The sequence below is a fragment of the Pan troglodytes genome, chromosome 4 (genome assembly GCF_028858775.2).
Source record: "Pan troglodytes isolate AG18354 chromosome 4, NHGRI_mPanTro3-v2.0_pri, whole genome shotgun sequence".
NCBI lineage: Eukaryota > Metazoa > Chordata > Mammalia > Primates > Hominidae > Pan > Pan troglodytes.
This window is the reverse complement of record NC_072402.2, coordinates 20,434,604-20,457,749: the sequence shown is the minus strand read 5'-3', so window position 1 is coordinate 20,457,749 and position 23,146 is coordinate 20,434,604. Positions and strand designations below refer to the sequence as shown.

At 37.8% G+C, this 23,146-nt stretch overlaps 1 protein-coding gene across 3 annotated transcripts in view; it reads right to left on the bottom strand.

Moving 5' to 3' along the window:
* The window catches only part of SPATA9 (spermatogenesis associated 9), a 24,550-nt gene extending 1,404 nt beyond the window's left edge, over window positions 1–23,146 (bottom strand). Inside the window, exons 1-4 of one of the 3 annotated variants that reach the window (XM_009448828.5) lie at window positions 22,955–23,146; window positions 22,664–22,752; window positions 15,553–15,780; window positions 4,091–4,186 (exon numbers count right to left, since the gene is read on the bottom strand). In XM_009448828.5, coding sequence (XP_009447103.1) covers window positions 4,091–4,186; window positions 15,553–15,780; window positions 22,664–22,752; window positions 22,955–22,964 — 423 coding nt within the window. In that variant the 5' untranslated portion in view covers window positions 22,965–23,146. Of the gene's footprint in view, window positions 1–4,090; window positions 4,187–15,552; window positions 15,781–22,663; window positions 22,753–22,929 lie in introns of all 3 variants that reach the window. The other 2 variants (XM_016952989.4, XM_517648.5) reach the window with 2 other exon arrangements.

The following is a 23,146-nucleotide window of genomic DNA, read 5'->3' as shown; positions in this document are numbered from 1 at the left end:
GTAACTAGTGAAATAAAATGATATGTCTGCTGGGATGGAACTCAGAAAGGATTTTTGGAAGTTTTTCCTCCTATATAGACTGTCTTTTCCCTCTACCTATCTCCCTCTTCCTTCTTTGAACACTGATAGTATTGTGATGCTTGATCATGAGGCAACAAACCTAAGGACTAAAAAGTTTTTAGAAGAAAAAGAGGGAAAGACCCTGTTGTCTTAGGCTTTTAGGGCTGCTGTAACAAAATACCATGAACTGAGTAGCTTACAAACAATAGAAATTTATTTCTCACAGTTCTGGAGAGTGGGAAATCCGAGATCAAGGCACTGGCAGATTCAGTGTCTGGTGAGGGCTGGTTTTCTGTTTCATAGATGGTACCTTCTATCTATGTCCTCATATGGTGGAAGGAACAAGGCAGCTGTCTCAGGCTTCATTTCTAAGGGCACTAATCCCATTCATGAGGACTCTGCTCTCATTACCTAATCACTTCCCAAAGGCCCCACTTGCTAATACCACCACCTTGGGATTAGATTTTAACATAAGAATTTGGGGGAAGCACAGACATTCAGACCTGGGCTTTGATAACATGTTGGACCTAATTGTACAAACCTGGGAATTGCCTAACTCCCAACTTCTAATTAAGATATTTAAATATCTTTATCGATTAAGGTACTGTCATTCAGATATCCTTTGTTACTTGCACTTTTATGTATCCAGACCCAGCACTAGAAACCTTTAAAGTCATGACCTTTAGCTGTAAACAGCCTCATCCATTTATCCAAAATATGATCATTCTCTGTGAATTCATGTTGCGAAAAAGGTTGGAAAGTTCTATCCTATTTGAAACATTCTCTCCTCCCTCACCAACAAAAAATTATATCTGCACATTCTAACCACCTTTTTCCCAGTCTCAGGAATGAACGGTCTTGATCAAGGTCAGTATCCTTCTATCTTTGTTTTTAACCTACATCCTACCATCTTCTCTATCAATTATTCCTTGTCTCTTCAGCCTCTTTACTCTTGACTGGATCTTCCCCTGCAATCTATAACATACTTGAGTATCTTCCATCCTAATATTTAAAAATTAAAAATCTCTGGGAATCTGCTTCTCTATTGACTGCTACACACTCTGTCTTCTTCGTCAAACCAGAGTCTGTTTCCACGTTATTACCTTCTGTTCACTCTGAAACCTGCTTATTTCTGTCTTCCTTACCCAGTTATGCCGCTGAAATCATTTTTGAGATGGTTAACCTTGACATCTTTACTACTATATCTAATGGACACTTCAAATCTTCATTTTACTTGACTTTTTCTGCTTGTATTTGACACTTAACTACTCACAACATCCTGAGTCTCTATTTCCTTGGCACTATTTCTCCTGATTTTCTTTCTGCCTTTTTGATTGTTGCTTCTTGTCTCCCAAATGGATTCTTTTTTAGCTCACTTAAATATTGCTGTTCTTCATATTTCTGTTGACTTACCTGTCTCTTCTCTTGATATGGTTCCACTCGTAGGACATTAACATCTAACATATATATTGCTTTCAAAACCAAAATTGTAACCTGACCTCTCCCAGGCCTTAGATACATATATGACCAATTATCAGATCACCAAAAATTTGTTTCTATTACCTGCTTATAAAGTTCATGGCGTGATAAATTGTGTGAGATGATTTCAACAGCCTTTGAAAAATTGAAATCTAATTTTTGTGTTAGTCTAGTTTTTATTTCCCCATAGACATGTCATCCTGTTCATTTTGTGCAATGTATTTGCATCCTAGCTTAGTTGAATGCCAATTTTGTATAAGATTCACATTTAAAATATTGAGCACTTCTTGAAAATTTAAAACAGTGGCAAAATAGTTGATAGATTTAGTTTTTAAAAAACTGAATTAATATGTTTAAAAGTAAGTTCTACCTTTTTTCAAGGATATTTAGCTATTCTTGACCCTATGGACTTCCCTATATATTTTAGAACTATCTAGTCAACTTACATACACACACATACACACACACATGCACACACCTGCTTGGCTCTTAATTGGGACTTCTTGTATGTTTTGATATATTAACATAAATGGGTAAGAATGCTAACAAAAAAACATAAAAATGATTAAAAGAAATTAAAGAATACCAAAATAAATAGAAGGATATATTCATGAACCGGAAAGAGGACTTATTCTCCCAGTTATTAAGATATAAAGCTCCTGTAATTAATACAGTGCTCAATTGGTACAAGAATAGACAAATAGACCAACTGAATAGAACAGAGAATCTATAAACAGACCTACATATAAAGGACACTTGATTTATGCAAAAAAGAGTATTCTAGGACAATAGAAAACGGGCTTTTTTTAAAAGAAAAAATAGATTAATTGGATACTCATGGGGAAAAATTTGACTCTTACCTCATATTAGTTCCAGATGGATTATAAATCTAAACGTGAAAGGTAAACTAATAAAGCTTCTAGAATACAACAGGAGAATATTTTCATGACCTTAGGTGTAAGTCAAGATTCTCTTTGACACAGAAAGCACGTAACATAAAGGAAAAGATTAATAAATTGGATGACATTAAAATTATGATATGCTTTTATTTATTTTAAGACTGGATCTCACTATTTTGCCCAAGCTGGTCTCAAACTCCTGGTCTCAAGGTATCCTCCTGCTTTAGCCTCCCCCATCAGCCTCCTGAGTAGCAGGGATTATAGGCACACACCACCATGCCTGGCTAAGAATTTCTTCCTTAAAAGACATTATTAAAAGAATGAAAAGGCAAGTCACGGAGTAAGAGAAGAAATTTGTCCATATATAATCAAAAAAGGACAGGCTGCTAGAATATGTTTTTTAAAGTAAAAATCAATAATTGTTTTAAGAAAGACATCTCTCAGTAAAAAAGCAAGAAGAGATTTTAACAGAAATTAACAAAGAGGATATCCAAATGTCCAACTAATATATGCAGAGGTACTCAATCTCATTAATAGTCAAGGAGATGCAAATTAAAACCACAATGTGATTATACTACATGCCCACAAAAATGGCTAAAATGGAGAAGATTGACAATACTGTCAGTAATGATGTGGAGCAACTTGGACTTAAAACTGAGATTTGTGTTAATTGTTAAAAAACCATTTTAGAAAACTCTTTGGCAATATCTACTAGGTATCAGCACATGCATACCTTATGGCCTAGCAGTTTCACCAAAAGATATGTACAGGAATATTTATAGCAACCTTATTCATAGTAGCCAAAATGAAATAATCCAAATGTCCATCAGCAGTAGAATGGATAAATAAATGTTGATACAGTCAATCAGTTGAATACTACACAGCAGTGAAAATGAACAAACTACTGCTACAGGCAGTGAATGATCTTAAAACAGTGTTGGGCAAAAGACAAACACAAAAGAATACGTACTATATGACTTTATTTATATAGAATTCAAGCAGTCAAACTATCAGTAGTATTACAAGTCAAAATAGTGATATCCTGTATAGGAAAGGGTAGTGATTGTGAGGGTCAAGAAAGAGGCTTCTGGAATTATGGTAATGTTTTGTTTCTTGACCTGGGTAGTATAGAGCTTAATAGATTTTGTGATAATTCATTAAGCTGTACACTTTCCTTTTTGTGTGTTACAGTTTTTTTAAGTGGCTATTAATAGAAAATAAAACCCTTATAATTAAAAAATCTTTTATATTTTTCTCATGCACAGCACTTGTAATCCAAAATACACTAATACCTGCGTTCCCCAAAGTGAGAAACCCCAAATGTTAGAATACTGAACTTTAGCCAACCATGGTACAATGGCTGAAAAAAACAACTGTAGCTAAATAACAGTAAAACTAAAAATTCTTGATCAAAAATATTCAAGTGGTAATAAACTTTATAAAAATAAAATTTTAGTTATTTAAGAAAACTGGGTTTTGGTGGATTGACCTGGCTCATCAGAAAAGGAAATTTTTAATATAAAATTGTTTTGTGTAATGAGACTGTTTGTGAATGGTAACATTAAATATTGTACAGTATACTGCACAGTATTATTAACATTACACAAAATAAGTAGATTTATTTCTAGATTCTAATAATTTTCTTAACTTACCAAATAAATTAGTGCTGCATATGAAGCATATATTATGCTAGTTAAAGCAGTCTTTGCTGGAAAGGAGATGATTTCAAACAAAGAACCCTTTCTGACCTGCAAAAACAGAAAAGATTTTCTTAATAAACAAACATTTTCAGTGTTTCAATGTCATATTGTAAAATGTTACTGTAAAATGAGAATTTATTTTTTTCTAAAAGTCATCTACTTCAGAGCTATCTGGGCTTTTTCACATTGTGAAAATTATTTTTCCTTTTTTAACAAGAAGACACTTTCTTGTGCTAATCAAAACCCTGTGACAAATCTATAAAAATCTTGCATTTCTGCGATCTAAATGACTAATTTTTCCCAATTACCAACTGTGCACACTAGGAGGTGCTGCTGTGCATATTAGAAAAACAGTCTTTCCTTTGTTCAAATTCATGTAATCATTCTTTACTAATTATTCACAACCTCAATTAAGTAAACAGCAATCAAAATAATAAGCTTTTCCTAGAGATTCATGACCTGCTTGGAAATGTTAATCATGAGACTGCTGAAGGCCAGCATTAACCTTAGATGATCATTAAGCTTCAGAAAATGTTCTGTGCTCATATGCAACAGGCTCTCATGAAACACAGAGAAGTTTAACACCAATAATGAAGTTGCCTCTCTTGTGTTTCTAGTTTCTGGCAGTAGGTGTACCGGCCTGAAACCTATCAGCTTAACATACTTAGTTATACTGTCTCATGGGCCACCTTTGTTGCCTTGAGCAGGGTATGAAATGAGGACTTTAGGAAATACATTCCCTTTCCATTCAGCAGTGAAGTGACAGTTAGCCAGGCTCCTCTGAAGTAAGAGCCAAGCAACTTAATGGCTTCGATGAACTTCCAAAAGGTACAGGCTGTAGCTGATAAAATCATGTAAATGCATGGTAAAAACATGCACATAATGTTCATTAGACAACGTTCATTAAAGAGTTATAACATTGAAAAAACTAAAACAATGATCGTTCATTAAAGAGTTATAACATTGAAAAAACTAAAACAATGATTCCAGAATAGTTAGGAAAATTATGTTATATCCATTCAGTGGTATATTATGCAATCTTTTTATTTTTTCAAACCTTTTATGTATTTTTAATTGACACATTGTAATGGTACATATTTAAGGAGTACAATTTGATGTTCCCATAGAAGTCTATGTTATATAATGATCCAATCAGGGTAGTTAGCATCTGTATCACATTGTGCATTTATCATTTCTTTGTGGTGAGAACATTAAAAGATCCTCTCTTCTAGCTATTTTGTAATACATAATATTTTACTGTTAACCGTAGTCACCCTACTGCGCAGTAGAACACCAGAATTTATTCTGCCTATCTAATTGTAATTTTGTACCCATTTAACAACCTCTCACCATCCTTCCCTTTTCCCCTTTCCCTACCTAGTCTCTGGTAACCACTGTTCTCCTCTCTGCTTCTATGTACCAACTTTTTGTTGTTGTGTTGTTAAAATTTCACGTGTGGGTGAGATCATGTGGTACTTGTCTTTCTGTGCCTGGCTTATTTCATTTAATGTGATCTCCAGATTCATCCTTGCCATCACAAATGACAGAATTCTTTTTAATGGTTAAATAGTATTCAATTGTGTATATAAACCACATTTTCTTTATCCATTCACCTGTGGTTGGACACGTAGGTTGATTCTATATCTAGGCTATTGTGAATAGTATGCAGCCTTTTAAAAGGTACTTCTGGGCCGGGCACAGTGGCTCACACCTGTAATCCCAGCCCTTTGGGAGACCAAGGCAGGTGGATCACCTGAGGTCAGGAGACCAGCCTGATCAACATGGTGAAACCCCATGTCTACTAAAAATACAAAAATTAGCCAGGCCTGGTGGTGCATGCCTGTAATCCCAGCTACTTGGGAGGCTGAGGCAGGACGATCGCTTGAATCTGGGAGGCAGAGGTTTCAGTGAGCTGAAATCATGCCATTGCACTCCAGCCTGGGCAACAAGAGCAAAACTCCATCTCAAAATAAATAAATAAAAGGTACTTCTGAAGAACATGTGATAACTTTTTGTTGAACGAACACTTACATGGCACTGTCTACCAGGTCCTGTTCAATGTACTTTATAAGTATTCACATTTAATTCTTAAAACAATCCTATGAAGTTGGTATTATTATTATCCTCATTCCACAACTGGAAAGCAGAAAAAAGAAAAGTAGGCAACTTGCCTCTGGTAATATAGCTGATAAGTAGCAAAGTGAGGTTTAAACTGGAAATAGTACTCCAGGGCCCAAGTTGTTAACCTGATCATTAAGCTACGCTGCCTTGGGATACACTACTGCTCATGAAGAGTGGTAAAGGACTGCATTATAGGGATGGACTCTGGAGTAAATAGATGTAGTTAATTTCTAGCCCCAGAGTTCTTGAGTAATGAAATCTTGGACAAATTAATTCTTTCCTCTAAGCTTTGTTTCCCTCATCTCCAAATTGAGAATAATAGCTAATGTTTATCTCATAGATTTGCTGTAAAAATAAATAAGAAAATGCTTGTAAAATTTTTAGTAAAATGTCTGTGCATGGGTAGTATTAAGGGACATTAATAGTCCCTTATTAGAGAGGGAATATTAATAATAGTAATAATAATAGAGAAAGATCGAGGTTCAAAATAGTAAGCATAACAAGTATGATTGATTCCATTTATATAACATACAAAAACAAGCCAAACTATGCTGTTGGAAGAAAAGGAAACAATTATCCTAGCAAGGGTGAGAATTAGTGACTGTAAGGCAGCATGAGATTTCTTGAGTGCTGCTTACCAAGATGTGTTCAATCTATGAAAATTTATGGAGCTATACACTTAATTTGTGCACTATTCTGTATACTTCAGTATAAAGCTTAAAAATTCTACATCCCATGTTTTTATGATTAAACACAATTAACATTGCATAGAAGAAGTTTGGACAGAAATGCACCAAAAGTTTAATTGCTGTTATGATTTAGTTATGTGGCTTTGTATAGTTAACATTTGTAGAACACTCATTACATGCTAGGTTCTATTCTACTGGCTTTCCTTGCATTCTCTCATTTTATCCTCTAACAAACCTATGAAATAAGAACACAGGTTCAGAGAAATTAAATTCTTTCTTGTTTTCTATATTTTGTATGTTAGGTTGAAAGTACATATGGTATTTTGTAAATGAAATTATTAAAATATGTGTACATCCTGTTCTAGTATGCTCAGTGTTCGCTTAGTGCTGCCACTACTGAATGCAGAACAAAAATGCCCACTGCAATTTCCTTCTTCCCTCTTAAGTGATTTACAGAACAAGGAAACCAAGAATAGGATCTAGCCTAGTAGCTAAGAGTGGGGGGTGGGGGTGCTGGGGGTTGGGGAAAGGCTGTTTTCTTTCTTCCTCCTTTCTCTTCGGGCCGTACTGACTCCTAGATGTAGGGATAGGTAGGGAAAGTTTCTGCCCACTCCCTCCATAGGTCACCTGCAGCATTTCCCAGAATTCCTGGCTTCTGGAAAGAGTTTCCAGGAAATGAAGCAGCTGCTGCTTTTTCTCTCTAGAAAGAATCAAATTGATAGCATGCCTTTGAATCCCACTTTTAGGCTACACGGAGACAAATATACAAGTAGAGAGCAGACTCTCTAGGAGGAAGAAAAGCAGATATACCTCCTAGCAGAGTGAAAAGGTTCTTGAGCTTGTGAATATATGAATTCATAGTGGGAGGTCCATGTTCAATCATTGGTAGGCCATATACAATAAAAATAAAAGTTGTGTTGTATGGGTTGGATCTGTGTCCCCACCAAATCTCATGTTGAAAGGTAATGCCAAATACTGGAGGTGGGGTCTGGTGGGAGGTCATTGGATCATGGGGGCGGTTTCTCATGGTTTAACACCATCCCCCCTTGGTGCTGTCTTCAGGATAGTGAGTTCTCATGAGATCTAGTTGTATAAAAGTGTATGGCCTCTCCCACCTCTCTCTCTTCCTCCTGTTCCAGCCATGTGAAGTGCTGGTTTCCCCTTTGCCTTCCACCTTGATTGTAAGTTCCCTGAGGCCTCCCCAGAAGCTGATGCTGCCATGCTTCCTATACAGCCTACAGAACCATGAGCCAATTAAACCTCTTTTCTTTATAAATTACCCAGACTCAGGTATTTCTTTATAGAAGTGCAAGAATGGACTAATACGGGTGTCTACATGAGAAATTACTCTTTCTGTTTTATTACATCTTTCTTTCTCAGGTTTTGTCCTTCACCTAAAAGTAATTAAAGCTGATTAGTTTCAAAATAAATTATGTACTTGATATATGGTATGCTTCTGAATAATTAATCTTTATATTGTTTAAAGGTCATATTTAAATATTTTAATGCTTTTAATAATTACTTTTTATTCCTGTAACAAGAAAATATATTTCCTCCAAAATATATGTGGCTCCTGGCAAGTAGCCATTTTTCAACTTTATGATTCACTTTAAAAACATGTTTTTCATATTATAAACCATGCTGTTTCATTTTTGTCTTGCTTTGAGCAGAAATAGTGTATGGTAAAAGCTAAGATAAAAAAACAGGAGAAATTTGTTAAGTGGCAGTCTTTAGATGATCTTGGCCTATTTCAAAATTTTTATCTCAACCTTGTTATATTAATTTCACTTTATGTGCATATTTGAGTTAAAAAATGTCTTGGTATCAATGTTATGTTCATATATTTCTTTTTAAATTTGGTCATGTAAAACATGTAAAATATATGGATATTTGAGCAGTAAAAACATTTTGAACCTTTAATTCAACTTTTTCCACATAATTTTGACTGCCTTATCTCATAAAAGAAGTATGTGTGTTCATCTTATTTTCACTATTGAGATAAATCACACAAAAAACCCAACAGTGAGCAGTAAAGATTCACTTATACATGACCTGAAGGTTGGAGAATTACCAGGCCCCATGTAGTTTACATTGTCCAAAACCACCCTGACGAGAGTTACAAGGGGAGTCATAGGGGAAATTCTAACTCTCAGACAAATGTTGCAGGAAACACTGACTGCTACTTATAGAGAGGTCCAGGAAAAAAAGTATTCCTGTTAAGTTTGGAAAAGCTGCACAAATGTGTCTTTGCTTAGCAACTCACAACACCTTTGAATACAGGAAAGACTCCTGACTTTAAAGAAAGCTACCTGACTTTATTAACCCCAGTGTTAACATTCTGTAGAACATTGTTCTTAAACAAGCTTTTAATCCGGTGGTCCTGTAAAGGCTCAAATGTCCTAATCCCTTTGCCAACGTGGAGGAGTACTGTATGTCTTCAAGAGCCCAGGAGTTCTACTATCTAGGAAATATCCTCTTTCCCCGGGTCTAGATTATACCAGCCAAGTTAGCCTCATGGCAGGCCCATGTGGGACCTACAGAACTTCCTGATATTTATGAGGTTTATAGTTTAAACCCCAAATTGGAGTCTAACTTAGAGGGTGGGGTAAGGAAGAAACTTTACATAGGTAAGTTTCTGATCCTTATCCTGAAAAAAGAACACGAGTTCACTGGGATCCACCTTACAGCCCAGGCATTGTAAACGCTGAGGATTTTCTTCACTTTGGTCCCTATTCTATACCATGCCGCAGTATGTATACAAAGTAAAATCAGTCAACTCTAATGCCATTATAGGGATGAGTCTATCACAGGAAGAGCTCTTGGTCCTGTGGCTCTGCATTGGCCTGCCAGAATCAACAGTGATGTCTGGGAGCTGACGTGTCTTGGCTGAAGTCAGCATTCAAGGCGATTATCTAGGTCACTGCAGCCTAGAGCAGCTGCGGACTCAACTCAGGCAGGCAACTCACAAGGCTAAGCAGATGCACCATTCTGTAAATACTGGCACTGGAGATGTTGAAAACTACCAGGAAATTCTCTACTAAGAGTTTTCCATTCCTGAGGCTTTTTATAGAACTAGCCACAATTCTATCACTGCAGTCTCATTCCTGCAGAACCTGGAGGGGTTTGAGGAATAATTTTATTCAGCATCCATAGAGCCAAGTACAAAAGAACCCTCTTCTAACAAGGTGGCAAGCTGGAAAGTCTTGACCCCAACCATCTGTGCACATGTCTCAGGCCATTAGAATCGCTTTAGGCCATTCCTGCCGGTTGGGTCTTTGGGAGGCTTCTATTTGGCACAACATTTCAATACGCTATGACATATTAAGCATGCTCTAGAGCTGAACATCCAATCAGAAAGGCCCGGGTGGATGGCAGAGGGAGCTCCTGAGCCAGTGTCCATTCTTCACCTTGAGAAGAACATTAATGGATGCTGCATTTCAGAGCTCCCCATGTCGAAGAGCTGAAACACTATTCTAGTTATTGTTTGTGTCCTAATGAAAATGTTCCTCTATTTCTTTGTTTCCAAAGGAAGTCACCTGCCTCACTGGTATTCTCAGCCACATAATAGAGAGTTTTGGTAGAGCTATTTAAGGTGCTCCAGCTACAAATGCATTTTTTCATCATTTGTCATCCACAAAACAGTGACCAGACAGAACACATCCAGAAGATATTTGAAAGACACCTTCAGGTAAGTTAACCAGGCCACTTACCTTCTTACAGCTAAGTTTTCCTAGAGTGATATCTTATCATGCATCCACAAAGCGTATCCCCTTGCATGGTCCTTCCAGCTTTCTCCCCTTTTACTTCCCCACACAAAGCTCCATCTGAGACAGGCAGTTTGACAATTCTTAAAGGAATTCATGCTGGAATCCACTCTGGGTAAGCTGAACTCTGTCTGATGTGGCTTTTCATACTACTGCACTTTGCTCTCAGCACACTCTGGTACCATGGATGCACTCCATTTACAGACCAATCCATTGACCTCTGCCACATCTCATACATTCCGGTTGTACCTTTGACTCTCCAGGCGATTGTCCTCATAGTCAGTTCTGTTTCTGTCCTCACTGAGCCTTTGAGATTTGAGAGACGTTGTTTACTACAACTTAGTTTTCCCTCACTGGCAATTCTGATTATCAACCCTAGCTACTGTATACTCCCCACGTAAAGCTTCTTCCTAACCCCAGCCCCCAAGGACCCTGGAACCTCTGACCTGGGACTGTTCTCACTTGTCTCACTCCAGCCATACAGAACTACTTATGTTCTCCAAATAAGTCATGTTCTCGCTCACCTCAGTATCTTCATATATACTGTTCTTTTCTTGGAATGATTCTCCTACTTCTCATCTGGCTAATTCCTCCTCCAAGACTCAGATACAGTATCCTATCTCTAGAATGTCTACATGGACCACTCTTTGGAATGCTATGTCTCTTCTTGATGTTTCTGTAGTGCACTTTGCATACTTTGATCATCCACTTGCTACATCCTACTGACACTGTTTGCTTATTTGCCTGTGAGCCCCACAGTCCATAGGGCAAGGGTGAGACATCTCTGAGTCCCTGGTACCTAATCCAGTGATTTTGCATATCAGGTTTTCAATAACTTTTTTTTTTGTTTTTGAGATGGAGTTTCGCTCTTGTTGCCCAGACTAGAGTGCAGTGGCACGATCTTGGCTCACTGCAACTTCGCCTCCAGGGTTCAAGCGATTCTCCTGCCTCAGCCTCCTGAGTAGCTGGGATTACAGGTGCCTGCCACCATGCCCAGCTAATGTTTGTATTTTTAGTAGAGACAGGGTTTCACCATGTTAGCCAGGCTGGTCTTGAACTTCTGACCTCAGGTGATCCACCACCTCGGCCTCCCAAAGTGCTGGGATTACAGGCATGAGCCACCACGCCTGGCCGCTATTTGTTGAATAAATAAAAATGTAGAAGTATATTTCACTTCCAATAAATTTAATCATCTTAAAACTTGGAAGATATTAAGAAGTAAAGCTGAAAAACATCTGGTTCCATACACATGGCAGACTGAGCTAATGTGGAGCATCTCACACAAAAACACCTAGAAATGTTTTAGGGTACATGTACCCTAAAACTTCAAGTATAATAAAAAAAAGTAAAAAAAAAACAGAAATGCTATAAAAATGAAGTTCAAAAGATGTAATACAAAATTGAGCTTACAAAAAGGTAAGGGACCTTTCCCCCCACCCCCAATGCCACGAACAAAAAGGGAACTAAGAGCCAGAGCAGCAAGTGTGTGAGCTTATATCCCAGGAACTCTGGAGATGTTACTGGACCCTAAAATAATGGTTGGGTGCTTGAGTATTAATACAGAGACTGGACATGAGACTTGGGTAGATGTGAGGTGGGGATCAAGTCTTTGCAGAACTGCAATTTCAGTGAAACTGGGACTCAAACAATTGCATCCACCAGAACAGGAAGAAAGGAAACTGGTCTCCATGTGGGACTCCCATGAGAGATTAAAATTGCAGGCTTTCCCCTTATAAAGGGATCTGAATTTACCCTATCAGTGTGATGCAGGAAATCCTAAGCTGAAAAAAACATAAAGATTGGTCTCAGGTTGCTGGAACCCCTGGAGCAACAAGCACAATTTCTCTAGAGGGACAGTTTCACCACCAAGGCCAAAAGAGGATTTTTGTTTTTTTTTTAAATAAACAAAACTCTGAAGTTCTTTTCTTTTCAAGTTTCAGTTAAAATTATAACATAAGAAAATTATAAGTGAGATGCAATATAGATCACATAAGATAATTAGAATAAGGGCAAAGAAGAAGAGATTTCATAGTCATGGATTTTAAATTAATGTCAGAAAAGGTAGTCACAGTTAACATCCTGACCTTACACAAGTCACTTAGTCCCTAAGCCTGTTTTTCTTAGGTTCCTGGAATAAGTTATCACACTTGATCTCTAAATTTACCTCAGAAACTCATTATCAGTCAAAGTAAAAAGGCAAACAGATTATGTCTCTTAGTTCTCATTACTGGATAAAAACACACAAATTCAACTGGAAAGACAGATTTTTTTCTTGCCACTGAATTTTCATGAATGTTGGGAGATAAGTCTCCATGGATTTCTCTCATTCCTGTGCAGATTGGCCCTTCTGAGCAAAGGACATGTTTGAATAGTAAACAGCCTTGCAAAGTAGAAAAAGTATATCCTTCTAGAGAGACATGTACCTCCCTGAACATGTCATAGGCCACTAAAAATAAAGCCCTCTCCTTTTTCCCTGAAACATGTACTTATATTCCAGGGTAATGAATAATTAATCTCTCTCTCTTTCTCCCTCTCTCTGTCTCTCCATCTGTATATCTTTTTGGAGAGGAGGCTAGGGAGATGTGCCAGTGTCCCTATAAAAAGTCCCCAGGGTCTCCTGATTTCAAGGTTCCTCTCTCCTGTGATGCAACGTACTGTGTGCACAGGCAACATTTGGCCCGCATCACATTGCCCTAAGGAATTCAAGCTTAGGGAACCAGCACAAGATACTGCTCTGGCTGACGCTTTTGCTGTGAATAATAAACCATGTGTTCGTGACCTAAGGCTCGTTGTGTGTGTGTTTGTGTGTGTGTGTGTGTGTGTGCGTGCGCATGTGCATATGTGTGTGTACAATTGTGGCAGGCTAATTTGTTAGCTTGTGGGTAGTGTAAGATCTCAGATCCTTCACAGTTCTGACTTAGTGGAGAAGCAAAAAGGAAGACCCTGAATAGCATAATGGCCTGTGTCTTTAAAGATTATTTCATTAAATACAGAAGTATTCTTCAAAAGACATTTCTTCTGCCAACCCTCTATAAAAAACTATAGGTTTGACAATGCAAGGAAAGAAACATGAAGTCAAAACATTAGGTTTAGAAAGATATTTCAGTGGGGATTTAAGATAATATGGTTTAGCTTTGTTTCTTTTTTGCTTTTTATTTTCCTTTTTTTTCTTTTTCTTTTTTCTTTTTTTTTTTTAGACAGAGTCTTGCTCTGTTGCCCAGGCTGAAGTGCAGTGGTGCAATCTTGACTCACTACAACCTCTGCCTCCCAGTTCAAGTGATTCTCCTGCCTCAGCCTCCTGAGTAGCTAGGATTACAGGCACACCACCATGCTGGCTAATGTTGTATTTTTAGTGGAGACAGGGTTTCGCCATGTTGGCCAGGCTGATCTCAAACTCCTGAGCTCAAAGGATCCACCCGCCTCAGCCTCCCAAAGTGCTGGGATTACAGGCATGAGCCACAGCTATGTTTATTTTCAGTGATCTAAAGATACAGGATTAAGGCTTGTAGTTCATAAAGAATCCAGTGGTTGGCAAACACAAACCATTTTTTACTTTCTCAGACATCAGAAATTATAAAAGAGCCTTTTATGAATGCTGCTCTCAGGCAATTTGTAGCTGAAATATATGATGCTTTCTAGAAATGTCAAAATCTTTCATTAAAGAGAGACTCCAACATAAAGGGTATTTGTTGATTTCAGCTATCCAGGATCCATTTTTTACCTTCTTGAAGCAACCCAGATTTTTGAGGATTCCCCCATTCCACACCACTCTCAGGTCATGTGGTCTGGACAGAGCTCCAACCCCAGCTCTAGGGATAAGCAGGTAATCAAGTTCTAGGCCAATCAGTGCATCTCATGTCCTTGGTTTAGAGGTAAGCACTGAGAACACAAGCCATGCTCTTGGAATGAACCTGGAGACATTCCCGTTGGGGTCAGGGGTTTTCTCTCTCTTTTTTTTCTGCTGGAATTGAACCTCGAAGAATATAGCCAAGGAACAGCTGCAAATTATCTTGCAACTATGAGGGGAAAGTCAGCCTAATAATGGAGTCAAGACAGAAAGCAGAACCAAGACACTGAGCAAAAGCGAGAAAGGATCCGGAAGGTATCGTCTGAATACCTGTATCCAGCCATGTCGGGAATCTCAACAGCTCTGGGTTGTTTATGGGAGCTAATACATCTTCTTTTTTGGTTTAACTCAATTGGAGCCCCATTTTCTTCTCCTTCAGCAAAGAGTTCAAATTAATTTGTCCTGCAGTTTAGATGCCAGAATTGCAAAATTCTGAATCTTTTTTAGTGACATTTAGGATGCTTTGTATAATGCCCAAATTGAGAAACTCTGAGTTCTGTGCCGCGAAGTTTAGAAAGCAAGAAATTGATTCCAAAAAAGTTTTAAGAGTTGTTGTCCTCAACAAAATATAACAGAGCCTCAATAAGAATGTAGAAAACGTGATTTGAATTTATAGGTAAATATACTCAATATATTATGTCAAACAAAGGTTGCCTTGGAAACATAAAGTTATGAGGAAAAAGGAACAAAACACAATAATTTTTAAGGCTAGTTGTAAGATTTCTGTTAGATTTAACATAAATGGTAATTTACATGCATATATTTAAGTTGCACCATTTGAAATGGACAGTTTCATATAGTTCAATTAAACAATAAGGTAGAAAAAAGTCCACGTTGCACTATATTTTAAAAAGGCCCAACCATTCATTTCTCTTATCCAAGTATATCTGTTTTACACAGGACAATCAAGTTCACCACATTTTATTTTTCAAGTTTTGCAAATTTAAAAGTTTCTTAAAAAGGGGTACTTGTGCATATGCAGTATTCCCTTACCTGCATGTTATATAGGGGTTGCCTCGGAGCATTAACTTCCCTCAGCAGACGACCAGATATGTCCCTTAGCTCTAAAAGTCTGCATGCAAGCTGAGGATGCAGAAGTTTGGCCACTGATTTGGAGGATCTGGATATGCTGTTTAATCCACGAATTAATGTTGCTCGATTAATCTTAGCTAAAGCAATAGCCATCCTGATTTTGGATGTTTTCTGCGCAGGTTCTCTTTTCTGAAAAATAGGCCTTTGAAAAGTAACTGATGTGTAATCTCCAGTGCATTATTAAAACTACTTCCGGCAGAGACTGACTACTATAAAACTACATTGTGCATGGTGCCATGCATATATTCAACATCCAATATTTCTGTCCCCCCATGAAACCCCTTGAATTCCCTGCCATGTACTTAAATCTTTTTTTTTTTTTTTTATGGAATTTCATTCTTGTGGCCCAGGCTGGAGTGCAATGGCACGATCTCAGCTCACTGCAACCTCTGCCTCCCAGGTTCAAGCAATTTTCCTGACTCAGCCTCCCGAGTAACTGGGCATACACGCAAGCACCACCATGCCCATCTAATTTTTATAGTTTTAGTAGAGACCGAGTTTCACCATGCTGGTCAGGCTGGTCTCAAACTCCTGATCTCAGGTGATCTGCCTGCCTCAGCCTCCCAAAGTACTGGGATTACAGGTGTGAGCCACCACACCCGGACTTTAAATCTTTATATATGTATATTTTTTTCCCTGGGATAAATATCAAGAATTGAAGTAACCAGCCAAAAGATACAAATGTTTCATTTTCCTCCTAGATTTACATATTTTGTGTACTGAATTTTTACTTAAAAAATTATTTTTTAATTTAAATAGGTTTTTGGGGAACAGCTGGTATTTGATTACATGAATACGTCCTTTTGTGGTAATTTCTTAGATTTTGCTGCACCCATCACCCGAGCAGTGTACACTGTACCAAATGCACACTGAATTTTTAAAGAGCTATTAAGTAAACAAGAATTCTTCTTAACTGATTTCTCCATTTGAGCTCTACTCTTTAAATATATATCTTGCTTTTCTTTTTTTATTTTCTTCTTGCTACAGCCATGCCCATTTCTTTGTCATAGGCAATTATAATGCTGAACTTTACTCTTCTATATCTGTCAAACTAGCCTGTCAGAAAATCTTACTAAATTCTTTCTCTACCTTGTCCCAGAATTTGACCACTTCTCATTACCCCCAGTACAGCACCCAGTCTATTATATTTGAATTCTACCATCATCTATTTTCCAGATTAGTGAATTTGCCTAAGTGGTTTCTCTGCTTCCACCTTTGCCTATTTTCATTCTGTTCATCAATACACCAGCCAGAGAGATCTAATTAAAACTCATGTCAGATCATATTTTCCTTCTATTCAACTGCTTCAGTGGCTTCCAGTTGCTCTCAGTGTAAAAGCCAAAGTACATACTGTGGTCCACAAGGCCCTACAAAGGTTGTCTTTTCTTCACCTGTTCAGCCTCATCTTTTTCTCTTTCCTTCCCTTCCCTAAAAACTTGTCGAAGTTTTTAGGTTTCTGGGATTTTACACTAGCTATGCCATTTGATTCCTCAAGCATCCCAAAGTTCACTCCCTCACTTCCTTCACATCTTCATTCAAGAATCACTTTCTCACTAAGACCTTCTTGGTCACTCTACCAAAATCATCAGTTGTGCTCTCTATCTCTGCACCTCGATTTTGCATCCCTTCTCTGCTATAGTTTTTCTTCTCCTTAACACTTACACTAATGTACTATATTGTTTATTTTCCTTGTTCATTGTTTTTTACTTGACTAGAGTATAAATTGTAAGTGTTTTATATCCATTTAGCTTGCTTGTTTTTCTCCAGAGCCAAAGTAGTGTCTGGCATGTAATACGCACTCTATCTTTGTCAGAATGAATGATTGAAGAGTATCAGAAAATAAAACAAATTAATCTTGAGAAACATCAAAAAAAAACCAAATATTACATTAGAAACCACACAGAAAGTTTTCAGTGCACAGTTCTATAACTTTCACAATAATGACAATTCTCCACAAGAAACAACTCACCAAAGACAAAAATATAATTGAATTAGCATTCTAGTGACAGTCATAGTCTCATTACTTTCAGAAACCTAAATGCCATTACAGGTAATTTCCAAACATCATTGGTGCCTTCTTAGCAGTTTTTTTCACACATTAACAGTAACCAACAACAAATAAAAAAGCATAGAGAATTCAGAAAAGTACATCTAAGGGCATAAAACTCCAAAATTTTTGGCATGGATTCTAATATGTCCTGTCTACAACTTCTATTTTGTAGTATATATGGTTAAGTACAAGATAACAGAAAAAAGATATATTCATCTTTCATATTTAAAAACTCACAAAAATTGACTGTATTTATCCTAAAATATTTTTCTCTTATTCCAAGAATGAGCATCTAAATTAAAATTTTTTAGATACCCAATTGTAGTACATAATTTAAAGGTTTACTAGTTTAAATTCATCATATGGAAATCTTTTGAAATTTGCAAGTGTAAACCTTTAAAAATTACTCTTTACTAAGGAAGTAGATACTAAGGCTATTATCTGGGCTGGTTGGGACAGAAGGGGTGGAAAGAACTGAACCCCAGAAGCCATCATCTCAAGCCAAGATTCTAAAATTAACTTTCTGGCCAGGCACCATGGCTCACGCCTGTAATCCCAGCACTTTGGGAGGCCAAGGCGGGCAGATCACTTGGGGTCAGGAGTTTGAGACCAGCCTGGCCAACCTGGTGAAACCCCGTCTCTACTAAAAATACAAAAATTAATCCAGCATAGTGGCAGGCACCTGTAATCCCAGCTATTTGGGAGGCTGAGGCAGGAGAATAGCTTGAACCCAGGAGGCAGAGGTCGCAGTGAGTGGAGATTGCGCTATTGCCCTTCATCCTGGGCGACAGAGCAAGACTCCATCTCAAAAAAATAAGTAAAATAAAATAAAAGTAACTTTCCTAGCCTCAAAAAGAAGATTTCCTTCAAAATCTATCCAGGAAGAACGATTTAGTAATCATTATTCTGGTTGTATTCTAGGTATATATATTCCTCTATAAAAATTCCATCGTCACTCCCATCAAATCTTTTTTTGTTCTAGGCCAGCAAGATGGCCTTTTCGTAAATAAATACATGCCTGGGTGGCGCGGGGGAGGGGAGGAAGATTTAAATACTAATCACAAAATTTAGAATTTTAAGATACAACTCAATTAATAAAGCCCTCTAAGAATTTGTAAGACCATTCCTTTCACTGTTCGGGAAGTATGGATCATCCTGGAAATAAAAAAAATTTGCAGCACTTACAATCTAACCTTTTAAAATTAATCTGCTTAACAACGGAGTATTAGTAATGTTTTCCACATAATTTATATTTGAAGGGTAAATAACTTCAAACATGTGATAATATCCCCTAACTACTCAAGTTTCTTGCCAATCTCAGCAACACATTCTTCAAAGGAAATAGTGGGAAAACAGCAATATTAAGTGTTTTGAAAATGAGAAATAAAGTAACTAATTATGTTCCTATTTGAGTTGGCTAAAGTTCTATAAGGAAATTACTTCAATTAGTTGGAAATGGGAACTCACAGCTTTATCTTTGGGGACCACAATATTCAACTGATGTCACCATAAACCATGCTTATGGTTCTAATGATAATGAGGCTATTCAGAAGGTAGAAATGAATAAATGAAGTTGCCATTTCTTTTATTAAATGAAACCCCAGTTTCTCTGATTTCAGCAATGGTGGGAGAATCAAAACTTGAAAACGATAACAAGGTTTTCCATGCCTGTCTCTGGCTTCCTAGGATTCACCCTGAGCCTTCTAAATAATTACTACTGTGCTGGCCTGAGCTATTTGACATTGACCAGGCATGTACATCTGCCCATCTCTTTCCTTCCTACTCCAGAGCATAGCCAAAATAGTTTCCAATGTTTCAAAAGACTTTATACCAAGGCTAGGGGAATGCAAAAAGGGGGAGCAACTGGATGCCAAGGCTAAGATACAGCATTAGAAAACCCAGTTTGCCCTCAGAAACTCTTAAGCCTTACCTCTCGTGCTTAGCTGATCTGACCAGCACTTGGATGCCATGTTACTACTGTGCCTGCAGATTCCTACACTTTAGTATCACCCCTCCTCAAACACTAGACCCAAGAGAGGGCCGGCCAAAGGCAGAAAACAGTTGCTTCCCCTGACACTAAGGCCAACTTCCAAGTTCTGGTGTCCTGTATCCAATATGACCGCCTCCTCCTATGATGACTGATACTGGGAATGTCCACTTCCCCCAGGGCTATTATCTTACAGGCTAAATCAGTATTGTCTTCTATTATACCATCTAGGAGTCCATTCTACAAGTCCCAGAACTCTACTATAGCTAAGGGAGTTCAGTAGGTCCTGACAGTTAAAACTCATCCGATTCAATGGTAAACAAGAATGCATATCAGTTAACTTTTTGTTTGTTTGTTTTTTTGAGACGGAGTCTCGCTCTGTCGCCCAGGCTGGAGTGCAGTGGCGCGATCTCGGCTCACTGCAACCTCCGCCTACCAGGTTCATGCCATTCTCCTGCCTCAGCCTCCCGAGGAGCTGGGACTACAGGCGCCCGCCACATCGCCTGGCTAATTTTTTGTATTTTTAGTAGAGACGGGGTTTCACCGTGTTAGCCAGGATGGTCTCCATCTCCTGACCTTGTGATCCGCCTGCCTCGGCCTCCCAAAGTGCTGGGATTACAGGCCTAAGCCACCGCGCCTGGCCCAGTTAACTTATTTTTAGAAATGTATAGGCTCAGTAATTTGAATCATCTGCATATATAACAATTACCTTCTATTCAGAACAGAACATTATTTTTGCTAAATAAGAGTTTAAGTCACAGCAACCATTATTGGTGAATGAGGGGTTCCACATAAGTAAATTTTCTGGGTAACTAAAATTTTTTCCACTTAGTGTTGGCTAAATTTTTACTGACATGCAAAATAACTTTAAAAAATGTATCCCATACTTGACGTCTTTGAGGATTCTGACTGCTGCTAATTCCTCTCTCCTTTTTCTCTCCACTTCGATGGCTTTCATAGAATTTCATTCTCTTCATTCTCTTCTTTTCTCTGATGCCCTGCTAACCCTTTAAACAATGGCATTGTCGGGGGTTCTATCCTATGCCCTAATGTTACTACACAATCTTCTTCAGCAGTGATGATTGCCATTTTGGTTTAAATGTACACTACAGTTAGTTAAATACATGGTTTAACTATACACTATAACAACACACTATACACTGATGATTCCCAAATATACATCTTCAGCCGGGCTTCTCTTGAGCTTCCAACCTACATATGCAATTTATAACTCAACTCCAAGGCTTGGACAGGATGTGGCATGACCCCTTAAACTGTGATCCAATCAAACTCATTATCTCCAAAGCTGCTCTTCCTCATCTTGTCTTTGGTCCTAGTTAACGGGATCACTATTCTTCTAGCCACCCACGAAATCCAGAATCTTCCTCAACCTTTACACATTCTCTCTCATCCCACACTGTCAGTTTCAAAATATGCTAAATATCTCTTGTGCTCAACCCATTCTATTCCCAATGTTAATGTCCTTGTTCTTAGCTGTCATTTGCAACAAAATCTTCCTAGAAGCTCTGCCTCCATTCGGATCTCATTACCACAAAAAAGTATTTTCGTTGTGCAAACTGAATGTCATTTCCAAGCCCAAAACCTCTCTGTGGCTGATATCTGTGTTACCTATAAGGGAAAGTCCAGTCTTTTTCACATGGCATACAAAGACCTCCACCCCTTTTTCTACTATTTCCTATCTCAACCCTTCTATCCTACATGCCTTTAATTTATATTTATTTGACATTTTGGAAACATGCTATGCTGTCTCCTACTTTTTGGCCTAACCCCCACTGCCAGTGGAATATGCTTCCCTGCCCCTACCCACTGATCCCACCCTTTTCTTTACCTTGAAAACTACTATTCATCCGTTGGGACCCAACTTAAAAGCATGCTTCCTCCATGAAGCCTTCTTTGACCTTCCTCAGTAGAGTCATTCACTCCTCTAAATTAGATATAGAGATGTAACACTTACCATATTCTAATGCAATTACTCCTTTACAACTCTATCTCCATTAGATTAAGCTCATTGGTGGAAAGGATCACGTCTTGTTTATCTCTGTATTTCCTCTCTCCAGTCCCAAGCAGTAGTGAGGTGTTTACTAAATGTCTGATGGCTGGTTGTCTGCAGGCGTGGTTAAAGTTAGCTCTAATACCCCCCTTTGGAATGAAATATGTATACTTTGTGATTACTGTGTTACTCAGAGTGCTTTTTGTTAACTGCCAGGTTTTGGTTATATACCTCATGTTTGACATTGCCAAGAATCTGACTTGTGGATAAGTGGATTGTTCCTGTACCATGTACCTTCACAGCATATTCTATTCCAACTATGATCAAAATGACCGAACCACATTTTTCCATTAAGAGCTGTGTACCTTTGAGTAAATTAGGTTACATGTGTTCCCTAAACAAGTTGTTACTTTTTCCTGACTTTATGTCTCTTCAAAATATATACCTCCCTCCTCCTTCACTCCCAATATTTTATCTGTTTCAAATCCTTTTTGGAACAGAGGTTTAAAAAATGTACATGTATACCTTATTTAAATTGATACTACTGTTTTCTTTCCTTATTAAACACACATCCATATTGTATTTATCTTTCCATTGTTACAATTTATCTCAAGCTTTTGCACTGATTTAATTGACATAGATTTTTGCTAAAGTGTATCTAGGTATTTTTCTGATTTTACATTGCAATTGTAGTGTTGAGAGACTGCCAGGTGTTTACCCTAATGACATAGTTACTGTCTTTAAACTTAATTCTCAATCTGCCTCACTTCTTGGTCCACAATCTCTCTGCTTCCCAAAGACCCCTCTTAATGAGTAATATTTGAAATTTGTTTTTCTGAGGCAAAATTAGTGTTTTCTAAAGTTTTGAGCACTGATCTCAAAATCAAGCATTAAATAATTGGTATGATACTAAAAATAGAATATATTTTTTCTATTCCTTTTAAAGGTTATAAAATCACATTACCTGATTAGACTGTGATAATCTTAGGATGGTGGGAAATTCGTCTTTAAACTCATCTACAAGGTCCATGATTGCTTTCTGGATCCCCTCGACTAAGACAAAAAGAGATTAGGAAAAAGAAAACTTTGAAAACATCCCCTAAATGTTTCAAAAGAACATGAAACACTTGATCAAATTCCTAGATGACTGGGAAAGTAAAGGAACTCTAGGGGATCTTATTCCCAATTGTTCCCACACCCATACGCCCTTTACAACAAGATTGTGTGTACTTCTTCCAGAAAAGTTCTTCAACACCTGCCCACATATCCACCCAACAGGTTTGATTGGCATGGTGAGTTCTTGCTTGGGTTCCTAGTGCTTAACAAGCTTGCAGGCCTGGGTAATGCTTGTCCTAGTCTGCCATTAGTGAAAGATGAGGGTAGCCTTCCACTTGGGAAAGCCAGCAAGGACAGAACTCACAGCTCACTGCTGGAATTCTTTGTTACT